Raw genomic sequence first — 27,720 nt, forward strand, 5'->3', positions numbered from 1 at the left:
ACTGGCATCAATTCCTCACACCTCACTCTCATAAGACAGTGCTCTCTCAAAGCATGTGAAACAGGAAAACACACATTTCAGGAAGCTTCTTGCCATCTACAGAAATCAAAGCCCTAATGATCTAAAGAGGGATGTGAAATGAAAAGAAAAGCAGAAAAGGGAAAGAGCTGGTTTCAGGCTACGCTGGTCCTGTTATTTATGTATGCACATGAGACGACAGGAAGAAAAGACTTTAAACCTGCTGATCATCTCTCAAATATATTCGTGAAACACAGAATTATCTGTGGGCATAGGGAAGGGAAAAGAATATGTCCAGTAGACTGATTCTAGCAATGACCAGGAAACCCAAAGGCTTAGTTTTTGCACCCAGGGGCAAGCGCAGTGGCAGAGAAGCATGCTTGCATTCTTAAATATATAAATATATATATATCCACAAGGAAAAATAAAATAAAAATTAAATAAACTATATTAAAAAAAAAAAAAAAAAAAACCAAACCAAAGAAACAGAAAAAAAAAGGCTGGCTTGTCAGGGGATGGGGACGAGAAGGCCCCGGTGTGTGTACTTACATAGAGGTCAGCACCGTAAAATCCGTCCTGGTAAACCACACTGCAGAAAATCCACACAAAAACAAAAACAAAAAAACAAAAGAACAGAAACACATTCCGGTTATTGAGGACGGCAGCATGCACATGCGCTCTACACGGGCAGGTGATGTATGAATACGGACCCTGGGCTGGAGAGGTTGGGGTGGCTCTGAGACAGGCAAGGCAGGGGAGGGCTGCAACCCTAGAAGAAAACGCCTGCCAATCTAGTAACTAGAGTGGGATGAGAGCAATAAAGAGCATCCCCAGAGGGCCAAGTATAGCTATGGAGAACCTGCTGGATTGGAAACACCAACCTTTCATATTGAGAGTATTAAAAAAAATGAGCTTGTCCTAAGAGGACGTTTTTCTTTTCAAAAGGGGTGTGTGTATGTGGGGGTGGGGGCAGGGTTTGTGCAGAGAGGGGTTAAATATGAAAAAAAGAAAAAACAAAAACAAAAAACCCCCAAAGAATCCCACTAGGGCAGGACCTGTATGCAAAGTATGCTTCAACATTATGTTTAGTATTTTGTTATCAGTTTCAGAGAAACGTAGAAATTCTTTTCTGATATCCATACATCACCTGCTTTTTACCCTGCACATTAGACATGCGATAAGATTTGGCTGATCACACAAGCATGCAAAGTATTATTATTCAGCATTTTAAGAACCAATGCAACACCTCAGAAAAACAAGTCAATCAATTCTGACCAAAGTAAACAGAGAAATGTAATTAAAAAAAAAACACAACCAAAAATACCCACAATGCATTGCTTTCACAAGCAGAGATAATGAGCTAAAGGTTAAGGTGATTGGTCCAAGGTCCAAGAATTGAAAGGTGCAGTGGGGATCCCAGATAGTAACAATATAATCCAGAGTGGGAGGAGTAACTGGAAGACTTTAAGGGTTCTTTTTTGACCATAAGAATATTCATGGAATTCTGAAAAATACAGTTGATAACTGAGGTTCTGGGCATGACCTGTTTTATTTAAATGAATAAAATCGAGAAGGTAGCTTGATTAGGAATAAAAAGATCTATTTTCCTGCTTAGAAAATAAATTTGTATTGAACAAAAAGAAAATACACCATTCTGGTTTTTAATCCTAAGTGACACTAAACTATTATAATCAAGATATAGACTTCAAGCCTTTTGAGCTATTTTGTGCATATAATTTCCCCAAAACTTTATTTTGGGACCAAAAGACAGAATAGCAGTAGAGAAAAAAAGATAAGAGTCTTTTCACTAAATCAAGATTTGGTTATTTAAAATTAAAAGATCTGTTTATCATTTATTCAACTAAACAAGCTGGAAATTTTCACTACTACCTTCTCCGCTATAATAAACAAGCTAGCAAGTGAGGTTATCAAGTCATAGTTTTAGTATGAATATGAAAATAATTTATTTTTTACAGGTAGCTATAAAGTTTCTGAACTCAACTTCCAGTGAGGTTCTGCTGTATTTATAGGATAGTATGATCACACTTTGTGATGCCCCAATTATTCTGTGCCTTTGTATTAGTACACAATAGGCAAATCAAATTCACCTCTGAGGCCATTTAGATAAATTCTGTCCATTTTCAGTCTCCAACTGCAGCTAAAATCTGAGGTTAGAAAATAATCTGCCTCTCAACTGCATTTTAGTAAAAAAGAGACTTGTTTATAATGAGAAGGCTGATAAAATGCCAAAGCATCGATGCCAAGTGGTGACTAATTAACCTTCAACTATTTTAGTATGGGGAAATAGGCAAAGTTCGAAAATATTTCTTCTATAGAGAAGAGTGGTGGCATTAAAAACATGAGTAACTTTTATGCTAAACTGTATCACTCATTGGGAATATTCACCTAAATCTAGAAGAATTCCAATATTCCCTATATCAAATGCCACGAGGAGGCTAGAACACAATGATTAATGATGAAATTAGTTCACTAAGCTAAAAAGCAATTTTAGGCCATTCCCCATAAAATACTGGACTTATTCCTTGCCATCTTCCATGTAAACAGGTGGTTTAGTTAATAAAAAATAAAACATGGGAAATTAGTGTTCAATGTAATGCACAGAAATTGATGTAATTAGACATAAAGGTAAAGTATCTTTGAGCAAATATATACCTGACACAGACTTGGTAGAGAATGGGTTTTCAAGTTTGGCCAATATACTAAAATGACCTATATTGAATAGGAACGAATTCAACCACTTGATAAAGTAACTCAGGAATATTACAAAATACAATCCCATGTTTCTGGTAAGCAGTATCTCTTTGCAAACAGGACAGTACGATCTTTTGGACTGAAATGGAAGACGCTTTGTAAACAATTTTCCTAGTGTGTAGAACATCCAAGGCTCAGTTTTACGTTTTACTTGAATATTTCTTGATGAAACAATATTGTATCTTTAGTCACTTCTTTAAAAGGAGATGTCAGAGGTTGAAGGTCAAAGGTCAAGTTGAGAGGGAAAAAAGGATAAAATTAAAAGTAAGTAATGGCAGAAGATGGAGATGATGGAATGCATGGGATTTAAACATCTATAGACTGCAAACAAAGGTTTATTTCTAAAGTAGTTCCCCTTCTAGTGGCTTCTGGAGCCTGCCAATTTCAACACCCATATTTGTCTTGTCTGATAAAAATGTTTTAATTCTGTGTAATTGAGGACCCTGAATGGCATGTCCCTTTGGTCTATGACTAACTACTAAATTAGTACACCTCACAGTCAATTTTGCTGTCAGAAAAGGACCTACAAAGGAGGCTCTTTCCCTTTACATTTTTACTAAGTAGCAATGAACAGGCTGCTCTGCCACTGTTTATTCTTCAGTAAGTATATGCGAAAAAAACCTGTCACAGGCAGAAAAAAGAAGAGGAACACAAACGTCACATCTTTGAAGAAAGTCCTGATACAACTAACTTATAAAAGTCCACTTTTTATATAAAAATATACATTGTAGGCTGGCCTTGAGAAACAACGGAAATCAAAACCTGCCATCTTCACTCCTTCTCCCCCATATTCAGTAACAAAGGATTTATTTGTTGCTATGGAATCATTCCACTGCATGAGACACCCTCCGTACAAAAATCAAAGGGTGAAGGATGCTCAGCTCCGTTAGTTGTTTACCATCATTCAGAAGCCAACTGTGGTTTAATTCTTCCTACTTCTCCCTTTCTCCCTTGATTCAATTGGACTTGGTTCATCTTTGAATTAACCTCTTTTAATCCGTCTCCTACAAAGAAAGCAAATCCATTGTGGGTAACTAGCTCTGCTGCTCACCACCAGGCAGTGAAACCACAAGGGAGGGCACATGTGAGAGCCTCAGCCCAGCAAGGGTGGTGGGGAGGGGTGAGCCCAGCAGACGCAGTCTTGCGCTACAATCTTGAGCTCCTAGTTTGGTTTTCTGCAGGAGTGTTAATCCAAATTCGTGCGATGCTGAGTGAACTCCATGCCAACACACTGCTAGTGAACACAAGACAGTTCTGGCTACCGTCTTAAGCCACTACTGTGAGGGCTTAAGGTGGCCAAGATGAAGATTTATATAATGCATTGATATTCTGTTACATTCTGACAATGGTATGGTTCTTGTCATCTAATCTGTTAATTTGCAAATATTCAAAGAATCTCTACTATGTGGCACGGCAACATCCTAGAAGTTATAAGAGGGCCATGGTATTCTGGTTTTATCCAGTTGCTTATTTGGGAATCTACTGCTTACCCTGGATAGGCGGGAATGGCTGCTGGAGGTACCGCTCGGACTGCGCCATATACCGTCCGCCCTCTGCCCCTCAGGTGGGCTCCTCTGAAAGCGGCCGCCGTGGTGGCTGCAGTTGGGTAAGGGAAGCCAGGAACTAAAGGGAGACCCAAAATATGACAGAAATGTCAACTTGCATTCAGCAGCACGTATAACATCACAACCTGCTATACAACAATTACAGGAAAGATGAAAAGATACCCCCACATTACAACTTTTCCCAAAATGAAATGGAAATATACGATATGCCATAACTCATTGACACCATGCCTCACTTATCACAAATCATGAGTTTCTTTGTTCCTTCCCAATTTTGGCCTTACAATGCAAGCTGATGAGAAATAGGTCAAGAAACTCGAGAACTGCTGCCATAATGCAGACAAGACTTTTCATTTCTACAGCCAGTTTAAGTTGTTTGATATAAACTCTTTCACTGACTAATTATTAATCTTATTTCAGATGTTATTACATCAATTTAAATAATTATTTTTCATAAGAATATCCTTTTGTGCTTTGACATGCTGCCACATTCCAAGGCACACTAAATAGTCTCAGACACGTCATGAGTCCACCTTTCTCTTTATCTAACATGTTTCAATCCAGAAATGAGAGGTGAGAAGGAAACTGCCTCTCCCCTGCAGCCTTGTGTGCTTTCAAGAGGCAGACATTCTCTAAGGGCCTGTTTTAAGTGTGCTATCCTCTGGAAAGCATGCGGGGACATTGATTCCATATCCACTGAACTCTGTTTAATTATATCTCTTGCTGGAGCTAAATAGCTCAGGTCAAAATGACTTTAGAGATACCAACAGAGCTGAGAATAATCAATAAAACTGGAGCGGCATTTGAGTGGTATTCTATTCAAGCCCAGAGCTGACTTGCAGATAGCATGTACAACACGTTCCACCAATAATCCCTTCTTTGTTTGCTTCATTACAAAGTGCAGAACTAAAATTTTCTTTATGTGTCCTCATCCTCTTCTACCTTTTCCGACTATTTGTGCTTTGTGGCCATCTTAACATTTGATCAAAAAGATTCTAGCACAGGCTAGTAAGATTCTAGCATAGGACAGGGCATTAATGATAGGATTTAACTCTCTCATGAATGCCTCCTTTTCAGTTACGTGTATTTGGGGGGACAAAAGGACCAGTACCTCACTGTTTACTCACAACAGTCAAACTCTCAAACTCCAAGCCAGGTCAACATAGGCTACTTACTGATTAAAGGAATGTAAGTGTTGATGCCCCCTCTTCCTGACAGGGGCACGGCTGCGTCGTTGCCTAGGGACACATCTGCTTGGAAGCTGGATGCTAAGTGTATTTAGGAAATGAAAAGGTGCAAAAAGATTACTAAGGAGTAGGAAAGTGAAAAACAATAGATTTATATATATATATATATATATATATAAATATATATGTAAATAGCACAAATGGAAAAATTAGCTTAAATACTACCTGCATACAACTCAGGGCCATATACAGCTCCAACTACTGGGCTTAATTTCCAACCTGAAATGGAAGAGAGGACAGTGAGCAAATGTTTATGACTACATGAGGAACAGACAGAAGGTAAAGGAGGGCTTCAGATGCTCTGGATTCATTCTTGCCTGGTACCATCTTCTTTTTAGGATGCCGGTGGGGGTTTACATGAGAGGGTGATGGTATTTTTGGACCTGACCCTCTTTAAGCAGGACTAGCACAGTGAAAGGATAATGAAGATTTGGCAGAGGGAGAGGTGGTAGGGGAAAGAGGAGGTGAGAAAAAAATTGGAAGGGAGGAAGGAAGGAAGATGGAGAGGGAATGACAGAAGGAAAAAGAAATACAAATAAATCCTGGGGGTTTTGTATACTGTCTCTCACAGAACTGCTAAATGACCTAGTCCTTGTTTAGAAGAAGGGAAAAAGGCACAATATATGGAATTTGGTATCCCACTGTGATGCACTGTCTTACATATTATCTTGACATTGTTTACTACTCTAGCTGTTTTATTATAAAACAGTATCCTTTGACTGAGTTCAAATCTGACCTGGACCTCTGAACTCCCTGTTCATTTATTTATAGCATGCTAATGGTATTCTGGGTAAATGGAAATTTTCTTTCCTTGGGATTTCCCATTGGGATTTCACTGGAGTTTAACTAAGTCACAAAGGAGAGACATGCAATGATAAAATTCAAGGTATGTTCCTAACTTTGGTGCATGTCTTCTGAGATTTTAATTTATAAGAAGCATATGTACATTAATCAGACTTTTAAGCTAAAGAATATAAGACCACTACAGAACATTAGTGTAAATATTTTAAGTATTTCTAAACAACATTAGGTTTGATGTCACTTTAATTTCTACATTTCCTTTTTTATATTTATAGGAATATGGTAAGTGGTAAAAAAAAAAAAAAGAGAAATGTTCTATTGCCCACTGATAGAGTAGCATTCTACATGAAAAAGCTTAATAAGTATTTCTTGAATTTTATCATTTTATAACATTTATAAAATTTTTATAAATAAATAAAGCCATTTTATTTTTCTGAAAAATTGGCCCTTTGGTTTTTGTAACATTGTAACATTGTGTCACTGCTACTCTATAAATATGCGACTGGAAAGATGAAAAGGCCAATCACCAGATTTAAATGACTATAAGCAAAGACATTACTCAAGAGAAAACCCATTCATTTGGAATCATTCCAATCCCCCATTCATTATTTCATGTGCTTATAGACATGCCTCTTCACTATTCTGCATGAAAATTTCAAAATTTGTCTTCAAATCCTACTGGAGTTGTAAAAGCACCAATGTTCTGCATTGTTAGACAAGTCAGGAGACTCAAAGCCAGTAAGAACATGCTGAGAATTCACCAGAAAGCACCTAGCGTGCTCTTCGCAGAATCTCTAACACAGCAGCTGAAGGTTTCTAAAGTCTGCCTCCAGTAGGCTTGAGTAGTGATTTAGAATAATATTAAAAAGTGAACTTTTCCTTTTCTATCAGTGGCACTACTACTTAAGCACTCCCTTTAAATGCGTACAATGGATGCACATGATAATAATGGAATACTGTCAACAAAAGCTTGAATATGTTTAGTTTTGTACACTTTACAATGTATTTTTACGGGCGTTTATGTCACTTGATTTTCACAAAACTGAAAAAGAGTGATAAGACACCACTTCTGGGACAATGAGCAAGTATCAATATTATATTTCCCTGGGCTTTACTTCCTGAAGAATAAGCTAAGAGGGCTGGATTTTGATGACTTCTAAAGAAGAGCCTGGTGGTGCTAAAATTCTGGCTGCCACTTGATAGTGGTGAAAACAGAAATGGGTTGGGAAACTGGCCCACTGTCACAGAGTAAAATGGAGAGACAGATTAACAGGAGAGTTCCTGTCTTCTCAATTCGTCAGTAGCTCTGTCTGTCCCACTGGATCTAACGGGAATCCGACATACTTTGTCTCTCCTTATTTTGTTTAAGTTTGATTTTTAAAAAATCAAAATTGCAAAAACTTGTTTTTGTGAAGCAGTGAAAAGAAGAAAACAAAATGTAACTTGGAAGGTGACGGTATCCCAAGATATACCACTAGTAAAATGTCTAAGGAAAATGCAAGTTATGCTAATAAATGCAAGGTATACTATACTCTATTTGAAAAGCTGAGCTACACATATTTATTGAAGGCCAACTAATACACTTCTTCTTGACTTAAGACATTACCAGCACATACTATCATACTCTAGCAAAAGAGGGAGAAACTCTTCTTTTTACTCTAGATAAAATCTCATGCAGAACTCTAAAATATACAATGTGAATGAGGTTCTTCAAAGTAGAGCCATGGGCCTCAAGACCCAGTCCATTCAGTTTTCTTTCCCCTCCAAAGATGGTCCTGTGGAACACAGTGTGCAAAACTACTCTTGTGCTATAGATTAAAATTATATCCTGTCTTACTCAGGCAACATGAATCTAGATTAACGTTGACAACTGAAGCAGAAGTTGTTTTTGTTAAATAAAATATTTATAGAAAAATTCCCTCTTAATGAGAAACATTTATAAAACTCACTACATAACATATAACCATGAAATATAAAATACTTTTATTTTTACACACACACATACCCCGTGGCTATTACCTCTAGAGCATTCCTTTAAAAGGAGAACAAGAGGTCAAGAATTATTCCACTCATATTCAGATAAGTAAGATCTTGAACAAGCCTAACATATTACAAAGAACTTCAGCAGCTAAAAGAGGGTTTTGAGCAGAAATCTCAAATGACATGTTCACACTATATAACATGGATTTTACTGAGACTAAGACTGTAATAATTAAAAAAACCAAAAAGGTAATTTATAAAAATTAACTCTGCCAGGTAAAAAAAATACTACAATGTACATGAAAAAAATTGAAGACTGAAATCAAGAAGTCTTTGATGTTTGTGAAAAGTTCATATATCTATACAAGAATAGATGACGTAAGTGACATTTTTCTGAAGATGATTCGTAACCTCTTACCATTTGCATATGGTGTGACCATCTTCTTATTGGTCATTACACGTGCTGTAGCATTATTCACCTACAGGTACAAAGTAGAAAGGGGGGACAGGGAGGAAGGAGACCACATTAGGGAACATGGAGGTGCTTATTCAATAACAAAGTATTCAGTTTACAATGCAAATTTCAGAGATAATTTATTTAAATAATTAATATAGCAATATAAAATATTAATATATAGTATTTTAATTAAAGTGTTCATTAAATGAGGCTAACAAGAGTAAAATACAGTTTCTTGGTCTTCAAATGGAAAACTAGGGCAACTTTACCATCTAGGACTCCAAAGAAAAAGTACATTTGCAAGTTCTTTGGAGATCTTTTAACAGAGAAGTCTCTGCACTGAGGAAATTACGGAAAAAATTGGAAAGAGCCCTGTTTGCATGTGAACTTTGAAGTTCATTAATAAAACAGAGGCTTGCTATATTGGTTCAGGAAACAGATTTACAGGAAGATAGGAGAAAAAAATCTGTGGATCTGATCATTGTTTACATGCTTGTATAAAATTTTACTGTTTGGAAAAAAAAAGTATAGGAACTTAAATTCCTATGTTGACAGGCTTTAGGACTATTTTGAATTTTCTAGATTATGTGCCCTACTCATTTAAGAAGAAAGTTTTCAGAAGGCTGTTGAATCAGGCACTTAAAAAGAATTGAAAAAAAAAATAAAGCTTTATGTTTCTTTTGTTTTATGGTACTCTCTACCCTCATTACAGAACTGCATAATTAAAGCATTCTCAGTGCTAAGGTAAAGAGGCATTACAAAGATGGTGCTGATAAAGAAAAGATGAATGGGGCTTGGAAGCCAGGATCCTGTAGTCAGTCCAGTGTCAGAATCAGCTTCCAAGTTCTTGCAAGGAGGGTAGAGTCTTACCATAGAACCTGGTTATACACTATGTTGTCAGGTACATAGAAACAGACCAGTTTTTAAAATAATTATAAAACATAAAAATTATACAAAATATGTTTTATTTCACTCTGGGGATTTATATTATGTTAAATTTGAATAGCAATAAATTTGCTAGCAAAAACTCCACCAATTTTAGGTGAAGTTGGAACCAAAACTGTTTTGTGTTTTTTTAAGATTGGTATAGTGATCACCTTCCTATGTGAGGAAAAGAGCTTGAAACTTCATTTACTCTAGTTTGCCCACAAAATCATACCAACATTTCACATTTAAAAAGAAAGAATGGGATACAACAATGATGAGACTGAGAGCATGCAGTTAAAAAACACACACACACAAATAAAAGAAAGAAAAAAAACAATCAATTTTGGAAAGACGGGAGAAAGTGAAGAGCGAGGCTCTCACAGACAAGGATTAGAATGGGGCAAGAGCTTCTACTAGCTGCTAGAGCAGAAAGCACCCAAGCACTTAAAGGAAAAATGGCCAGAACCAATCAGAAACCACCAGTCAGCAAAGAGACCAATAGCTGCACAGAACAGAGAAGGGGCGGGGAGGACTAGGGAGGAGGATAGGAAGAGAGAGTGGGTCAGGAGAACAAAACGCAAGGGAAGAGAAGAGAGAAAAGTCAGGAAGGCTGTCACGGGCAGGAGAGAGAGCTGTCAAGGGCAAAGAAGGGACAGTCATAGCTACAAACAGAGGTCTGGGAAAGAGGAAAAGGAGGAAAGGAAGTAGGGGCAGGAAGTGCATTAATAAAACCAGCCAAACTGGAGTTCAGTAACTCTGAGTAAGATGTGCAAGGGGAAAAAAATCACCATGACGTCAGTACTCAAACAGCTCAGACGGCTACAAAACAATATGTACATCCAGAGTCCAGGCGGCATTACTCAACAGCATTGAAAATAAAAGGGGGAAAGGAAAAGGAAGAGGAACAAGTCAAATCACATTTTGTAGTGTTAATGTGAGATGGCAGATGGACTTTTTCTTTCTTATTTGTTTGTAATTACATTTTTAAAAAGCTTCTTCTCCAGTGCTTTGGTTTCACTTACCGCCAACGGGCACCATCGCCAGCATTGTGTATAGTTACCATGGAAAGAGTGAGTCAAGTGAAGGGCCCTAAATGCTAAACCATTGGAAAGGGAGGGGGGGAAAAAAAGCAAAATATGCAGACATCTTACTCAAAATGGTGGCTTTTATATTTCATACTTTTAAAAACTGGGAAAGGGGAAAGGAGCCAGTTAACCTTCACTGCGTGATGAAAAGGGCCAGTGAGTACCAGGTGGCCAACTCAGTCTCAGTTTTAGTGCATGCTACAGGTGGCCACCCAACCCTCTGCTGGAGAATTTAATCCAGTAATTGCTGAAATTCTGGATATTAAATATATTTAAAAACCACATGAGTTTTGGATTCTTTCCTCCCTACCTCCCAACCTCTAAGATCTTTTATTCCTTACTTATTACACGCAGGTGGAGGCAAACTGGACTCCCAAGAGAGACAGGATACTGGCTGGCCCCTTGATTCATTACAGGACACATTTCTAAACTGGACAGTTTTTAGACGTTTTCAACGTTAGTTTTATTTTGGCCTGATTACAGGACTTCAGAGTCTCGCAAACTGAAGCAAAGGAAAAAAATCAAGAGAGTAGAAGGATGAACATCTCGGAGGAAAAAAGTAAATGAAATCAAATACATATACATTCGCACACAGGTAAATTGAAAGGAAAACCCCCAAACAACCAAAAATGGGGGGGAGGGAGAATAGAAGTGTTACTTTTACAGCATTTTAGTGCAAGAAAGTGAAGGACACAGAGACACAATACACACACCACAAACAAGACAGGGTTCCAAATGTGAAATAAGTGAGGCAATACATAAAAAGAGAAATAAAAATATAAACCAGAAGTTGAATTATTGAAGACATGCACCTCGATTTTACGGCCCTCTACCACGGTGCCGTGTAATTTCTCCCTGGCCCTGTCTGCATCAGCACTATTCTCGAAAGTTACGAACCCGAATCCCTGCATGCAGCGGGAGAAGGGGGGAAAACATGCACATCGTTATATTGAAGTACTCATCTCTTGGTAAATAGAAAAAAAATATCACAGTATGAAACTGACGTCAGCAACAACTCAGCAATACTCTCCCAAAGTCACATTGTTGGTCCATGCATGTTTTGTAAAGGGAAATGAAATCCAATAAAAGGATAAAGAACTATAGTAGTAGTGATAATAGTAATAATGTGATTAACAACAATAATAATAATGAAATAAAACAAAAAGCATGTGAGGCCAGACCAAAACTGAGGTATAGAGTTACTCGGGTCAAACTAGTCAACTGAGAATCTGAACATTTAAAAATAATCCTATCTTTCTCATTTCATGTTGTTAATGTACATGTCCCTTTATCTAATACTAAAAAATAATCAAATCTATTATTCCTCAGCAACTTCTATATGAAGCTTGATATTTGGGTGCCAGCTTCATAAAATGCATTTGTTAGGAGGTCTAACCATTTTAGCTCCACTTGGCCTATGGCTTACAGCACCATCAATTCCTCTGGGAATGGAATAATTTAAGACATAGTGTGGATATTTGATTCATGGGTACTGGGTATGGGAGAAGAGAGCACTCATGTTCGTCTAAGCAAATGAAAAGACCATTAGGCAGTGGTCAATTATAACTTTTCTTCAATGTGAATTTTAAACAAACAGATTGACACAAGAGTAAGAATATGTTCAGCTGGAGTTCAGAAACTGCTTATCCAGATCTGCCTAAATTATACATCTGTTGAAGCCTACTCAACGTGTTCGTTTTTTTCCATATGTAGAGAGAAAAGGAATAGTCAAAAGACAGTGGGAATGAGATCTAGTTAGTGACATGAACTGCATACTATTCAACAGGAAAGAATACCACAGAACAGCAATAGGATTAATTTATTTGTCCACCATAGACGCTGGAAAACAAACAGACCATGAAGCTTTAATTCGTCAAGCAGAAAACGCAGGAGGCCGGGGAGCGGACCCACTGTGCGCCTTTGTGAGTATGTGCGCGTGCTGTCGCTTCAGTCGCCTCGGACGCTGCGATCCTGTGGACTACAGCCGCCGGGCTCCTCAGTCCACGGGACTCTCCAGGTGAGAATACTGCAGTGGGATGCCACTTCCTGTACTTCCTTTGTTCACACGATATCTGAAAAGCCAGTCTGGGTCATCATCCTACTTCCAATTTCAACACCAGCAGGATATGGCAAGTCACTCCAGTATTCTTGCCTGGAAAATCCCATGGACGGAGGAGCCTGGTAGGCTGCAATCCATGGGGTCCCTACGAGTCGGACACGACTGAGAGACTTCACTTTCACTTTTCACTTTCACACAATGGAGAAGGCAATGGCAACCCACTCCAGGGTTCTTGCCTAGAGAATCCCAGGGACAGCAGAGCCTGGTGGGCTGCCGTCTATGGGGTCGCACAGAGTCGGACACGACTGAAGTGACTTAGCAGCAGCAGCAGCAGCAGCAGGACTATTTCAAAAAGCACGACATCAGCTTCCTTCTAGGTGCTTTGCCCTTGCCTCTCCACTCAGCAACTATAACAATTTCTCGCTATTTACCTCTGTAGAGTGGTAACTTAGAATTTTTGGAGACAGTCCTCATTTTCCAATAGCTTCACTGTCCCTCTACCATTCTTTGAATATTCCATTGTAGGATAACCTGAACCCTTTATTTGTACTTAAGTTCTGCTTTGCTGCTTAATCCATGAGCACACCTGTATATATGATGCATATTCTTAACTGAGATGGCCGACAATGTGCACTGTTTGATAAGATTTTATAAAAGCAATTTCATCATTCCAAAGGATCTGATGACTCAGCATCTACATGATTATACGACTGGGTAGCAATCCGTGGAGGATTCCAATGGATTACCTCCACCTTCAATCTGGATATTTAGAAAGTGAAATGCTAAGCTGAAAAGAATATTTTTGTAAAAAATATGTAGCTTAGGATGTAATACTATGGGTAATTTTAATTAAAAATGTTCCTTTAAAATGTATATGTGTTGAAAATATCAATGGGAACTCATTTTCAGAAACAAATTTTGATATCAAGATGTTATAGCCACTTTGACAACTCAAGTTGTACAAGGACAAGCTACTAATGAATTATTCCATCTGTCACACTAGCATCTGATAAAGGCAGGAAGCCAGTTCTTCAATCCTGGAGAGCCCTCCAATAGGAAAGTCAAATCTTTTAAAAAAGGTTGCAGGTTGTGATGAGGTTTTGTATCACATTTTAGAAGTACTATAATCTGTATTTCAACTGATTGTCACAGCCTCATACATTTGATACCTTCGGTTAAGTTAGTGAACTATAAATTATCTGATATCCAACTAGCACCTAAGTTTTTAATTCTAGCATTGACTATCTCTATCTATATACCCAAGTATGTATATACATACATACATACTTGTCTTTTAAATACACCCATGGGTAGAAAGGATTAACCTATTGGTCTCCTTTTGAAGTAAAGACATGGAGTCAACCTGAGGTTAAGGACTCAAGCATCAACAAGGCCCAGAGCAACAGCAAGGTCTTCTTGCTTCTGCGTAGTTTTTTTTCTACAGCTAATGCTGAGAAAATTAGAAATTACGCTTCGAAATCTAAGTTCTGAATTCCATTGACTAACTTACATTAGTCCCACAGTTTTTTAAATTTCTGCTTTCAGATCTAATTGTTAAATGTGTTCTATGATCCTCCTTTCTATAATGTGTTGATGGGCCATCTGTGACACAGTGGCTGCATGGTATCATAAGCATTGGCAGCTCATGGTCAGCAAATGACAAAGTTTAACATTGAAGCCTACATATGTAAGATTTTTTTCAATATGACTTTAGTATTCTGGAACAAAATTTCACTTTTAAATGCTTTTAAAATATTTTATAAGGAAAGGTACTTATAAACTAAAGGAAATTCTAATTAAGGTACCAAAGACTTAAAAATGAAGCCATCTTTACAGGCATATTTACTAACATAAGAGGAGGAAGAAGGTCTTGTTGATAATTTTGGGACTTCTTGATAGGAAACACAGAGTTAAGAGGATTTCTTTCTTTCCTTCGAAGGTAAACAGACCTTGTGTCAGGCAGAGAAACAGCCCCCCAGCTGTCCATGTCCTAATCCCCTGTGAATGTGTTCTCTTAACAGGGCAGAAGGGGTTTTGCAGACATGATTAAATTAATGACCCTGAGATAGGGAGATGATCATGGATTATCCAGGTGAACCCAATGTAATCGCAAGGGTGCTTACAAGTGAAAGAGGAAAAGAGAGTCAGAATAGAAAGCCTGGGCTGGCCATTGCTGACTTTAAAGGTGCAAGGGGGGCTTACAGGCCAAGGAATGTGGGCTGCCTCCAGAAGCTGACCAAGGCAGGCAGTGGAGCATCCATCGCTTAGCGCCACCTGAAGGAAACAGCCGCTGACACCTTGATTTTAGCCTAGTGAGACCCTCTTTGGACTTCCGATCTCTGGAACTGCAAGATAATAAATCTGTGTGGTATTAAGCCACCGTGTTTGTGATAATTTGTTCAGAAGCACTAGGAAATTAGGATATACCTCTCAGGATTAAGGTCTGTGATAAGGAAGGGGAGAAGCATCACCAGCATTTTTGGAGTATTGTTCTTAAGTACTTTTGTCTTGAGTGGAAATTTCAAACAGGGGATTTTCCATCAACTCAGCTTCCTACCTGCTTATCTGTCACATTTACAATTTGGTTTTATGAAAATTAACTCAAAGTTTGAAAAAAATTTAAAGTACCACTCCTTTAATAAAATTTACCCATTTTTGAAAATGTGCCAGGAACTGAGCTAAGGATATTCACAGACTTATAATAAAGTTACTAACAGTAAAACTCGCTTCCACGCAATTATGCTTAATGTCTCTTTATTCTTAGAAATCTAATTCATATTAAGTCTGGTCATTTGGATCTCTTACTTCGAAAAAAAATTCATACAATCATGTCTAAACCCAATGTTTTCCTTAGAAGACCTTCAAAATGATCATACATTTATCAAATAGGAAAATGTAGCAACTCTCCAAATAGTCACAGACTCTTAACAAGAGTTATTTAAGGTATGTAAGAAGATAAAGAACAGATAAACAAAAAGCAAAGTTTTATTTTTAATTTAAAAAATTATGTTGACACATTTGCCTGTACCAGAACTATCTGATAAAATGTAACATACGCCACATACATAATTTCAAATTTTCTTCTAGCTACAGTAAAGTAAAAATATGTGAAATAAATTTCAATAATGTATTTTATTTAAGCCAGTATATATGACATAACTGTAACATGGCATCATTATAAAACCACTACTAGTGAGATGTTTAAGATTCTTTTTTTGATCTAAGTCTTTGAAATTGGCATCTATTTTATACTTAGAGCACATCCTCAATTTAGACTTGCCACATGTCAAATGGTCAGTATGGCCACTGCACTGGACAATACTCTTACCAAAGGTTCTCAGCTCCCAAAGCTCTTCTATGTTAATAATTTAAACTTATCAGTGTTCCATTCATGATTTACCAGCTATCTTAGCTGTCTTTTGGAAATTAAGAGATGCTGTATTTATCAGGTGTATGGTCATGGTTAAAACTTCGACAGAGTGTGACAAAAATTTTACTATCTGCCTTGACATCCATTTGTCATCAAGGGCACACAGGAGCCGAATAACTGTTACCTTTTTAGTCTGGCCTCAGGCTGCAATAAATAACAAGCAATATGATGAGCATTGTAAAAATATCTTAAAATTTGTATAATCTTTGAATTTTTCCATCTCAGAAGAATGAGAAAGAAAATTTACCATGTAACTTTTAAGGGAGAAATCAAAAGCAGATGGTTCTCCTGGGTATGGCCAGAACACAGAAATTAAAAAATAAATAAAAGAAAAATAAAACTAAAACCCATAAAATGGTAACAAAAGAAAATAAACTAAGACTTTTGGAATTACATGCACTGTTAATTCAGTTTTAAATATAATGAAAACATTTCATTTCAGCATTACCCATCAAATTTTACCAAAAATCACAAAGGCCTACTTAGTGCAATTTCAAAGACAGTCTTTCGACCATATTTAGAAATAAATAATTTCCCTTTGCATAAAATCAAGAGCCAGGGAAATAGGAGAGAAATTACAGCACACTTCTCATGTTTGAGGAATGGGAATAAATATTTTTTTCCCCCAAACTCCAGTCTAAACTATAGCTTAACCCAAACCCAGATTCCCATCATTCCAGAAAGCCACCTGAGAGAAGTAATGAGAACACATTAACTAAAAATCCACTAGAAGTCTCAGTAATTGTTGCTGTGCTCTATTTTGCAGTCCTTTAGTGGACTTAATAATCAACACTGTCTGAGGAAGTGCAGAGCTTCTACACGATCAGTATCTGTAAGACACGTCCCTTCAAAAGTAGCAACTGTACTGCAAAGTATGTTGACAAAACTCAGTGGAAAATCTAAATGTTAGAATCTGTGTATTTCTTTTAAAATAAGCTTGATAATTATCACAAATGAATTGCTATAGGGCTGGGTGATGGCGAACAGGATTGTGGAAGGTCTGAATTTCAACAATAGAATAAATTTTTGAAAAACTACTCAGTCATTGAAAGTGTCTAGTAGACAGTACAAGGTCAAGAGCATTGGTTGTTGAACTAGGTGACCTTTAAGAGTTCTGTTTAAGATTCTATGTGAGATTGCTATATTTAAAATGGCTAACCACCAAGAACCTACTGTATAGCACAAGAAACTCTGCTCAATGTTACGTGGCAGCCTGAATGGGAGATGAGTTTGGGGGAGAATGGATGCATGTATATGTATGGCTGAGTCCCTTCATTGTTCACCTGAAACCATCACAACACTGTTAACTGGCTGTACTCCAATAAAAAAAAAAAAAAAAAAAAAGATTCTATGTTAAGAAAAATGACTGGAAGGAAATACATGAGAATATTGTGAATAATCTCTCATAACTATATATGCCCCCCTTCTCATTAAACATCATGTTTTCCTTTTATAATGATTTTTTAAAGGGTGCTTTTAAAAAATTGTTACTTAAAGGATCTATGAGGAGAGTGAAAATATAATTTACTGTTCAAACTAAGACACTTTGAGGGAGAAACGGGACATTAACAATTATGCTAAAACAACAGGTATAAACTAGAACAACTAGGTATAAACTAGGATATATGGCTGCTCTTGCCATACATTATCTTCTTATTGTTTGTATTAATACTTTGTCATGACTGGTGAAATATGGAGGATCAATAAAGCTATGCATATCTGTATAATCATCTTCTAGATTCTGTTTGAGTACATTAGTTAATTTTTTTGGTAGGGATACCATTTTTCATCATATATCCTAATTGAACATTTTCAAAAGGACAGTCTATCTTTATTTCAGTTAATCATAGAAAATTAAATACAGGTGACTTTGTACAAAGGAGTAGGGGGTAAAAGGAAGATTAAAAAAAAACACATGAAATAATTTAAATAAATATGTATGTATATGCATGTTAATGAAATAAATTCATTTCATAATAGCCAAATTCAGAATATGCAGGTCAAAGGAGAAAAAAGGAAAGTAGTCAACAACAAAGAAGCAACTACTTTCTGGAACACAGAAATCCTACTGCCCAGGCAAGCTAAAAAGGTAGGCTATTGGTAGGCAGGGAAGAAACAGGCATGGCAGCAAAAGTGTTCATTTTGTTTTTAAAGGGGTATATTCTCAAACCCATTGGAGAAGGAAATGGCAACCCACTCCAGTGTTCTTGCCTGGAGAATCCCAGGGATGGGGGAGCCTGGTGGGCTGCCGTCTCTGGGGTCGCACAGTGTCGGACACGACTGAAGCGACTTAGCAGCAGCAACAGCAGCAGCACTCTCAAACTCGGGTCCAATATTCTCATAAAAAATAAGACATGGCAATAAAGAGATGCTTTTTGTCTTGCAGCCATTTGGTTAAATATTGTTTTACATGTAAGTATTACTTATGTCTAAAAACTTGTCAGATTTTCCATTATTGCTTCAGAAAAAGTTCAATAAAGCTAATTTCTGTATAGAAAAGCACTCTGTTAAAAGACTGAGCAATTCTTAGCTAAAAATATAAGTCTCCTTTTCTCTGGTTCCTTCCAAGACATGTGGTAATTTTATAGTCAAGTCCAGACACAAAAGAAATGAGAAACTAAACTTAATTTACAAAAACCAAAGTACTCATTACTTTATCTTAGGTGGATCCCGGAAGAGGCATCTAGGTTTTGACTCCAAAATAAATCTCTATTAATAAGCCTATTCCATAAAAGAACTGGGTAACAGTTAGGAAGGGCAAAGGATGAAGACAGGTTTTGTATCAGTGCTGGAAGGCAGGTGCAAGGCAATTCTGAATTTTGTTCTTTAACACATTTTCCAATCAGTACGTAGTCTGTCTACCCTTCAGTAGCCCAAAGACAAAGGGGCAGTGAGGACACAGCATAAGCTGAGAGAAGGAGCATATACTTTTAGATCCCCCAAAGAGAAAGGGAGGCTTGTGTCATTTTAAATGGAAACTACAGGGGAGAAGGAATTGAATTGGATACATTAAAAAATTTTTGGTAATAGGCAAATCCTTGAAGTCAGTGAAAGAAGCCTTAGAAAGATCAATTTCCTTTGCTTCACAAGAATTCAAATTATTTTCTTGGTAAGGAGCAAGTCCTCAATGCCTGATAGAATTTTATTGGGCTTCCGGCTGTTAGAGTCTAGCAAAGAGTATTTTAAGTGCATACACTTAAAACCAAAAACATTTAAACCACTGGTTTAGATAAACAATGTATGGGGTCAATAATCTTCACCTATTTATTTCACATTCATGTGCTTCTCATCTCTAAACCATCGTCATTTTTCCACCTTGTATCTAAAAAGTTCACAAAAGATAACAGCAATCTATACAACAAAAGCATAGAAATCCACTGTGAGGCAATTACAAGTATAAATAGTTTTACTGGTTACGGTTTGAACAGATTTCTCTTCAAAAATACTTACCAAGTTAAGTGCTGGAGAAAGTTCTGTATAGGCATATTAATCTTTAATCTTTTTTTGTTTTAACTGAAAACTAAAAGCTTTAAGAATATAATGACCTCTTTAATAATTAAGAAATAAATTATTATAGTCAGAATTAAACATTTACAGTGTTGATGCATTCTCTAAAGGAAGGGAATAATAATCATACATTTGTATTAGCACAGATGGGGGCAGAAAGTATTAATACATACAACTCTGTAGGTATGTGATCAGTTCCCAGAGTATGGTGAACTTGGAGTAAGAAACTGAAGACAGGCAAATATTAGCTCATTTATTTACTTCAGCTTTTCTCAAATTACATTCTTAAGAGATTAAATCATAGTGAAGGGCTATGTTCAAAGTTTAGCAGAGATGACCAAAGGAAAATTAATTTAAAAAATTGGTCTAACCTAGAAGTGCAAGTAGAATGAAATGTAACAAGGTTAATATTTATAAGCCTGGCCCACATCTGACTGTGTCTGTGGTGTATATTCCATTTGCTGAGGAGGAAGAAAAATTCTCAAATAAAACTTTATGAAATTCAGTTCATCAAATATTTTTTCACAACACCACGTTACCATTCCCTCATTTCTAAAAGCGCTGCTGCTTATTTTAGGGGACAGAATTCTAAATCATATGGATTGGGAATTTAAAACAGTAAATTATTAGGTAAATCACTATGCCCATTCTCACGTGAAACACTCCCAACTCATTTGTAACTGAACTAACATGACTCTCAGTCTCAAGTCTCAGTCTTGAAGCTTGCATCTGGGTATAACTTAAAGGAGGAAATCCACAGTGAATACCGGAATCTCTTCTCCTTGTGTTTAAGCTTTGTCAAAATTTCCCGAACAGAGACAGCAAGTCAACTGAATAACTGAAATATTAAATTTCTTCGAAGTATGTAATTTTGAAGTTCTATTTTTCAAAGCTGAATTGTTCCGGTAGAATTCTGACTAGAATTCTCACAGAATTTAACTTTTTTTCTGTCATCTCTCTCTCTCTCATCCTTTATTATTTTTATTTTTCTGGCTGTGTCCACAGCATGTGGGATCTTAGTTCTCTGACCAGGGATGGAACCCATGCACCCTGCAGTAGAAGTGTGGAGTTTTAACCACTGAACTGTCTGGAAGTCCCTCTCTTGTCCTTTAAAATAAGAAGCTTAGGCCAGATTTAAATCTGAGAAAGGACTGGTGTCTCTGGCAGACTTTCTTCCTCACAGCCACACTCTCCCCTCACACTTCTCACTTTTATCCCATCACTCTCCAATGTAAGATTTAGGAAAAAGCATGGACACTTGGTGGTTTCTGTTTGCTGCTAAGTCGTTTCAGTCATGTCCGACTCTGTGCGACCCCAGAGATGACAGCCCACCAGGCTCCCCGTCCCGGGGATTCTCCAGGCAAGAACACTGGAGTGGGTTGCCATTTCCTTCTCCAATACATGAAAAGTGAAAGTGAAGTCGATCAGTCGTGTCCGACTCTTAGCGACCCCATGGACTGCAGCCTACCAGGCTCCTCCTTCCATGGGATTTTCCAGGCAAGAGTACTGGAGTGGGGTGCCATTAGAGGTAATCTAATCAAGCTAGATTGCTGGGACACTTTTTGCAGGCTTAAAACAACAACTTAAGTTTTCTGACTACTCACTATTTTAAATAAAACTAAAAGAAACCAAGCACACAATGCTGAAATGGAGCTTACCTTAGAGCCACGTTCATTAAAGATTATTTCTACATCTAGGATTTTGCCAAACTGCTGCAGAGACAAAAGTAAAATAAAAGCATTTACTTATGGTCAGCTTTTTTTTTTTCATATACTTTACTTTCTTCTGAAAAAAGAGGTGTTTTTTTTTTCTTTTTTCCTTTACTTATTGGACCAATACCAGTTGATTTTTCCTCATCATTGAGCTGACAGTTCCTCAGATCCACTCACACCGCTTCATCCACCTAAATACAGTGGACGCTGTTTCAGAAGACATTCACAGTGTCGCCCTCGTACATGCTTCTTCACATGGACAAACTGGAGGTTTTCCTACCTGCAACTCTAACTTTTGAAATGCTTGTTTTAAGAAGTAAATCCTAAGTAGAAAGATAAACTATCAAAGGCTGTTTTTCTTCCCTTTCTTTTTTTAAAAATTAATAAAAGTGAACCATGTTCACTGAAAAAAAAAATATAGATAAATTTAGATATATTTGCCCAGAAAATATAAACAAAAAGGAAAAGGGGGCACAGAAATTAAGATCATCTTTAATCCCATCATCTTAACATTTTTAAAAAATATGTTTTATAATGTTTATTTTTGGCTGTGCTGGGTCTTCACTGCTGCGTGGGCTTTTCTTTAGTTGCGGAGAGCGGGGGCTATTCTCTAGTTGCAGTGGGTGGGCTCAGCAGTTGCGGCTCCTGGGCTTTAGAGCGGAGGTTCAACAACCGTGGCACTTAGCTGTCTTGTGGCATGTGGGATCTTCCAGGACCAGGGATCGAACCTGGGTCTCTTGCATTGGCAGGTGGACTCTTTATCACTGAGCTACCAGTGAAACCCCATCTTAACATTTTGGTATCATCTTCCCAGCCTTTCCTTAGGCATGTGTGTGTCTGTATAAAACTACAGACATCTGACACACTATACATATTGCTTTTATTACTTTCCTTAAACTTAGTACACTTTATAATATATTTATAAATCTGAGTAACTTTCCAAATCAATAAATATATATTTGTGTTATTTCTGTTTTCAAGCATACCAAACACTCATGGACATTATGAATGATTCTATTCATTTGCCACTTTCTGTGTGGCACGTGGGATATTAGTTCCCCAGCCAGGGACCAAACCTGTGCCCTCTGCAGTGGAAGCACAAGTCTTAAACACCAGACTACCAGGGAAGTCTCTCATCAGGAACATCTAAAATAATAACTGTATTTTGTGATTAGTTAAGTACTTCAGCATTAGGAAAATCAAACAGAGCTAAAAGCACAAAACCTAAATATCTGTTGCTAGATAGCCAAATAGCTGAGGAGGGGCATATACAAACCCAGTAATTATTTTGAGGAGAGGTATATATATAAGGTGACAAAACTATCTGTTTTAATCAATAACTGAATAAACTGAATGAGGGATGGGAAGGGAATGATACATTTTAAGAAATCACTGACAACTGGCGTAGGCCGATCTTCAGTGGAGACTATTTTTCTGCCTCAAGACAAAACACACTTCTGACAGAAGAGGAGGTACCCATTTTCACAGACCTCCAGAGACTACGGTTCCACACCATCTCTGATAATGTGGTAGAGAACCCAATAACTCATACTCCTGGGAAGTTTCTTCTTAAATGTAACCTAAATTTTTTATGTTGCCCCTTATATTTTCTGTTGCTCTTCTTTCTATAGAGCTGGAAAACAGCCGGCTACCATTTTCTGTCAAAAAGCTCTTTCAGTGCTTCAAGAATATCATTAAATCTCAACCCTGGCCTTGTATTTGGTATAGAAAACACTTTCAGGAAGTCATCTGTAAGTGATAGAAATCTGCTCCAGCGTCTTGTCACCTTGAGGTGGCCACAGCCAAGACTTAGACAAGGGTATCTGCTTTTCTGACAAAGCACTCGACTACCACACAAATATTCAGGAAAAAACCCCCAATCATTTCTTATTCCTAGTTCAAGTTAAGAGTTTGATCAAATTAAAACAGGCAACAACACATTAGCCCAGAAAAAAATTAAGATTCTCAGCAGCCATTCACTTTTGAGTGATTTTGGGAGGAAGTAAAGAGCTGGAAGAACGTGTCAGGTAGCAAACTAACCCCGTATACACGATTTGAGATCACAGATATTATTTCATTTAATTCATTGCCCTTTGAAAGGCAGGAATTACTATCTGGTCCTGATTTTAGCACCTGAAGTCTCACGTCCCAAGAAATCCCTCAGTCGCAGGCAAACTTGGTTCTGTGGTCACCTTACGTATGTGAGAACTTGCAAGGCTAATGTCCAGAACAGGCCGGGTGATGGGAATGTTTCTAAAGGCTGACGAAAATACTGATTGAGCTTACAATCCTCGGTGTATTTGCAGTTTCACCCGAAAGTATCAATACTAATGACGAATTATACATTAGCAGGTTACATTTTCACTGAAAAGCCAATAAAAGGACTTCAGAGACTTACCCCAAACATCTGCCGGAGGTCAGGGTCCCGGAAGCGGAAAGGAATATTAGAGACATGCAGTCGTTTAGGGGTAGATTTACTCTCTGAATTTTCACTACTTTGTGTCTGTGACTGCTGGCCGTCTGTCTGTGCACCTCCTTCTGTCTGCTAAGCAAAGAAATAAACAACATTAAGGAAAAAATAAATACAATTATTTCACAGGAATTGAAATGCAAAGCTGCATTTATAAAGTCTGTTGACCTTTTAAAATAAGGTCCTTTCCCATCCCGATCATTTCCAGTGTGTCTTTAAGCAAAAATAACTGTTGCCCCTTCAAAGAGGGAAAAAAACAAACAAAACAAAACAAAACACAAACACGTTATCTGTGTTTAAAATGCTATAGTCTACCAAAAAATTTAGGTTCTTGCATATTTACAGTATGTTAGTAAAAAGGGAGACAGAAGAAAAACAAAATGACTTGAAATATCACATGAAAATACATTAGGAAAACAAGATATAAGAAGAGTACATTGTTCCTAGACTCTGCATCACTGACTCAATGGACATGAGTTTGAGCAAACTCTGGGAGATGGTGAAGGACAGGGAAGCCTGGCATGCTGCAATCCATGGGGTCGAAGAGTCAGACATGACTGAATGACTCAACAACATTTTGAAAATAAAGAGTCTGTTATGAAGATTCTAGCGTTTCTGGTTCATCATTTCAGGACGTAAGGGAATATTTTTATATTTCATTCCCTCTAGTAGTTTCAGAGTTTATGGCTACTAGGTTACCAACGTACTCTAATATTATTTATTAAGAAGAGATACCTAGTGACCAAGGCCGTTCTTCTTGAAAACTGAAGAAGCTTCTTAATATGCAACCAATCTGTACTTCCCAATTTATGCACTTACTGCTTTTTAGTAGAGGGAACATTCCTTCTGTAGCTCAGAGCAAAGCTGCATTTATAAAGTCTGTTGGGAAAGGCCTGAAGGGACCCTGATGAATCTATTACACACAAATATGTGCTAGGTTTGTATCTATCAGCAGTGAAAGAACAAGGTGAGTCTGGGTATGCATTTTTGTTTAATTTTTTATGGGTTAATCAATGATTAACAATGTTGTGTTAGTTTCAGTTGTACAGCAAAGTAATTCACTTATATATATACATGTATCTATTCTCCAAATTCTTTTCCCATTTAGGTTGTTACATAATACTGTGTTGAGTTCCCTGCGCTGTACAGTAGGTCCTTGATGGTAATCCATTTTAAATACAACAGTGTGCACATGTCAATCCTAAACTCGTTATGGGTGTGCATTTTTAATCTTGAATCTCTTTTAATGTCTTCAGTTCAGTTCAGTTGCTCAGTCGTGTCTGACTCTTTGCGACCCCATGAATCGCAGCACACCAAGGCCTCCCTGTCCATCACCAACTCCCGGAGTTTACCCAAACTCATGTCCATTGAGTCGGTGATGCCATCCAGCCATCTCATCCTCTGTCGTCCCCTTCTCCTCCTGCCCCCAATCCCTCCCAGCATCAGGGTCTTTTCCAATGAGTCAGCTCTTCACATGAGGTGGCCAAAGTATTGGAGTTTCAGCTTCAGCATCAGTCCTTCCAATGAACACCCAGGGCTGATCTCCTTTAGGATGGACTGGTTGGATCTCCTTGCTGTTCAAGGGACTCTCAAGAGTCTTCTCCAACACCACACTTCAAAAGCATCAATTCTTAGGCCCTCAGCTTTCTTCACAGTCCAACTCTCTCATCCATACATGACTACTGGAAAAACCACACCCTTGACTAGACGGACCTCTGCCGGCAAAGTAATGTCTCTGCTTTTGAATATGCTATCTAGGTTGGTCATAACTTTTCTTCCAAGGAGTAAACGTCTTTTAATTTCATGGCCACAATGACCATGTGCAGTGATTCTGGAGCCCCCCAAAATAAAGTGTGACACTGTTTCCCCATCTATTTCCCATGAAGTGATGGGACCAGATGCTATGATCTTAGTTTTCTGAATGTTGAGCTTTAAGCCAACTTTTTCACTCTCCACTTTCATTTTCATCAAGAGGCTTTTCAGTTCCTCTTCACTTTCTGCCATAAGGGTGGTGTCATCTGCATATCTGAGGTTACTGATAGTTCTCCCGGCAATCTTGATTCCAGCTTGTAGGCATGTGTTAATTTAATTCCTTTTCAATAAATCCTCAAAAAAAATGCTATGCTGAGAAATACTTTTGACAAATATTTAACCAGTGTGATATACTTCAGGCATTCAAATAACATTTACTCTGAAGTATTAATCTGACAATTCAAGAACCTTATGTTTTTACTATTCCCTATGAAGTGCATGCCAAACTGGATGGCTCGCTGAGATAATTTAGTCAACATATTTTTTAAAACAGGAGAGGAATTTGCTGTTCTTATTACCTCAATTGAAAGAGCACTGAGAAACTCCAGCAGATTCTGGGTGACACGGAATGGATTCCCCTCCTCTACTTTAACCTAGTGTTCAGCTGAAAGAAACTAACCAGAGATGTTACTGCTGGCTCAGAGATGTTTGCAACCATCTTGAAGTTTGAGACTTTATAAAGGATAATCAGGAATGTACTCCAAATGAACACCAGCTTTTCAAGTGTCAATCTAAGGGATGGCAGCTTTTATCTCCTATTCAGGCCTTGCAGATGGCTTCACTGTGCCATGATTCACATGGTACAAAAATAGCAGAAAAGGGAAGAGCTGTATACAAAGCCATGTTCTGCCAAAGTACAAGGTTTTTAGTCCTCAATCTGGGCACAGTGCAGACTAAACAAAACACGCTCCACTCAAAGATGAAACTCACTTAGTTACTAAAACATCATCATGGATGCCAAAGCAACTAGCACAAGCATCAATTACAACTGAGGCTCATTTGAGCATCTGCCAACTTGCCTCTCACATCTCACAGCTGGATCACATAAAACTCTTTAGCCAGTCCACCAGATCTGAACTGCAGGTGAATGACTCTGAGCAAAGTAAAAAAAGGCTGATTCTCACTTCAAACCACAGTTCTATAATTTATATACGCAGTCCATGTGGTCTGTAAAAGAGTATGTAAGGTGGTGGGATAAATGAAAACTAATCATTACTTCCAAGTATGTTGCCTGAGGTACTTATTTGTTGTTCTTGACAATTTTTTTTTTTAACAGTCCTGAAGATACAACTTATGAACAAGAAGCCAGATTGGTTAATTTTCCAGCCTTGTGGTAAGCACTTAACATTATTCAAAGGTATGAAATCTTTAATTCTCAGAAAACGTGGCAAGTAGAAAAAGTAAACCCATTATTATTTCCAAAATTCTTAAGCCATCTGATTTCAAATACATTTACAAATGAAAGTTTAACATATCTAGCTACAAATACATAAACCATAAGCATACAGCTGCATGGGTTTTCACAAAGAAAATACACTCATGTAACAGCATCACTGCAAACAAAGCTAGTGGAGGTGATGGAATTCCAGTTGAGCTATTTCAAATCCTGAAAGATGATGCTGTGAAAGTGCTGCACTGAATATGGCAGCAAATTTGGGAAACTCAGCAATGGCCACAGGACTGGAAAAGGTTAGTTTTCATTCCAATCCCCAAAAATGCTCAAACTACTGCACAATTGCACTCATCTCATACGCTAGCAAAGTAATGCTTAAAATTCTCCAAGCCAGGTTTCAGCAATATGTGAATTATGAAATTCTAGATGTTCAAGCAGATTTTAGAAAAAGCAGAGGAACCAGAGATCAAACTGCTAATATCCGC

At 37.6% G+C, this 27,720-nt stretch overlaps 1 protein-coding gene across 33 annotated transcripts in view; it reads right to left on the bottom strand.

The window, feature by feature from the left end:
- Window positions 1-27,720, bottom strand: part of RBFOX2 (RNA binding fox-1 homolog 2) — a 292,987-nt gene that overhangs the window by 16,701 nt on the left and 248,566 nt on the right. For 8 of the 33 annotated variants that reach the window (XM_061417270.1, XM_061417267.1, XM_061417262.1 and 5 more), the window contains 8 exons: window positions 23,959-24,105; window positions 21,507-21,560; window positions 11,665-11,757; window positions 8,802-8,862; window positions 5,768-5,821; window positions 5,529-5,623; window positions 4,281-4,423; window positions 568-607 (listed from right to left, as the gene is read on the bottom strand). In XM_061417270.1, the coding sequence (XP_061273254.1) occupies window positions 568-607; window positions 4,281-4,423; window positions 5,529-5,623; window positions 5,768-5,821; window positions 8,802-8,862; window positions 11,665-11,757; window positions 21,507-21,560; window positions 23,959-24,105 (687 nt within the window). Of the gene's footprint in view, window positions 1-567; window positions 608-3,691; window positions 3,795-4,280; window positions 4,424-5,528; window positions 5,624-5,767; window positions 5,822-8,801; window positions 8,863-11,664; window positions 11,758-21,506; window positions 21,561-23,958; window positions 24,106-27,720 lie in introns of those variants that run through there. The other 25 variants (XM_061417272.1, XM_061417265.1, XM_061417292.1 and 22 more) reach the window with 11 other exon arrangements.

Source organism: Bos javanicus, chromosome 5 (assembly GCF_032452875.1).
Source record: "Bos javanicus breed banteng chromosome 5, ARS-OSU_banteng_1.0, whole genome shotgun sequence".
Taxonomy (NCBI): domain Eukaryota; kingdom Metazoa; phylum Chordata; class Mammalia; order Artiodactyla; family Bovidae; genus Bos; species Bos javanicus.